At 38.1% G+C, this 1,453-nt stretch overlaps 1 protein-coding gene across 1 annotated transcript; it reads left to right on the top strand.

The window, feature by feature from the left end:
- Window positions 1-413: 413 nt before the first annotated feature.
- Window positions 414-968, top strand: LOC143549363 (uncharacterized). The gene has a single exon (XM_077040269.1). It carries the CDS (start codon window positions 414-416, stop codon window positions 966-968), a length of 555 nt encoding a protein of 184 aa, XP_076896384.1.
- Window positions 969-1,453: the final 485 nt, after the last annotated feature.

Below are 1,453 nucleotides of genomic sequence, written 5' to 3'. Positions count from 1 at the left end.
AGTTTGTTTACACAAGTTTGCTCATTGAATTATAAACGACTGCCACACTTTGGACATGGCTCAGAGTCGTTATTTATATACCCTATGAAATATATAAGTATAATTTTAGTACTTGAAATATAGTATCACCAACCTATGTGTGTGCGACGGATGTTTGTACGTGTGACGTGGTAATTCCTATAATTACCTAGAGTGTATGGCATACATACATAGTGTTTTTTTTTATCACTAAATGATGAATGATCATGCATGCGTGTTAAAATTCCTACGATAAATAATAATGATTTATTTTTATTAATGAGTTGTACGGATATTGACTTGAATTTTTGCCGGTTGTCAAATCATGATGGCCCAATAGTTATTCTTGAGGCGGTTGCATCTTTGATCTTTGGATATGACATGCGTTTTTTGGGATGCCCGGTGCAAACAATGATGCAGCTGTGATTAATGCGTCCCCTATTTTTGACCGCGTCACAGACAGAGTCTCACCCAACATCTCATTTTCCACAAACAATGTCAACTACCAATACGGATATTATCTAGTCGACGGTATTTATCCGGAGTGTGCCACGTTGATTCTTAGCTTTACGTGCCCGACTGACGAAAAACGTCAGTATTTCAAGAAAAAACACAGGTCGGCAAGAAAAGACATCGAAAGGGCATTCGGTGTATTAAAGAAATGTTGGTCTATCATTAGACAACCGGCTCGTTTTCTACAAATTGATAAGTTAAGAAACATAATGTACACTTGTATTATCTTGCATAATATGATATTGAAGGACTCGGGTAGAGTAGTTTGCCAAGACGAGTACAACGATGAGCAAGAGCCGATCTGTACACTAAACAAAGATAAGAAACTTGCTAATTTATTAAAAATACGAAAAAAAGAAACCAATTTCAGTCTTCGATCGGATTTTGTTGAACATCTTTGGAGTAATAAGCAAGATGACGGCGAGGACGACGACTAAAAATAGCTTTAATTTTTTTATATGTTTTTTTATTTAATTTATTTTGTATTTTAGTATTATTGTATTTTTATATTATTGTATTATATATTATTGTATTGGTTTTTTTGTTTTATAAAAAAAAAAAAGAAGAGAAAAGGTTGGGCTTCGAAGCCCCCTCACCATAGAGGGGCATTACGCTCTGGGGCTTCGATGCCCCCTAGTGCCCACGTAGCACTGACGTGACACTATGGAGGGGCTTTGAAGCCCTCCATCATAACACACAGCCTTCTAGACAAGATCATGCTACACTAGACTAGGGGCTGATGATTGTCATTCCCAAAGGCCAAACCACAATATAAACCGAATGCCATCAAGGGCATTGATATCAGCCCTAAATAGCATGGTACGGAGATGCAAAGCAACGAACTCGGAAGCTTGCCAAACAGATAGGGCGGTACCGTGCGGTAGAGCCACAGAATCCATTTGGCAACTCTAGAGCAGCTCGT

This window comes from Bidens hawaiensis, unplaced genomic scaffold (genome assembly GCF_021521415.1).
Source record: "Bidens hawaiensis isolate Kalapana, Puna unplaced genomic scaffold, B.hawaiensis_p1.1 tig00015548_1, whole genome shotgun sequence".
Classification (NCBI taxonomy): Eukaryota; Viridiplantae; Streptophyta; class Magnoliopsida; order Asterales; family Asteraceae; genus Bidens; species Bidens hawaiensis.
The sequence above is the reverse complement of the archived record's forward strand: the minus strand, read 5'-3'. Positions and strand labels throughout refer to the sequence as shown.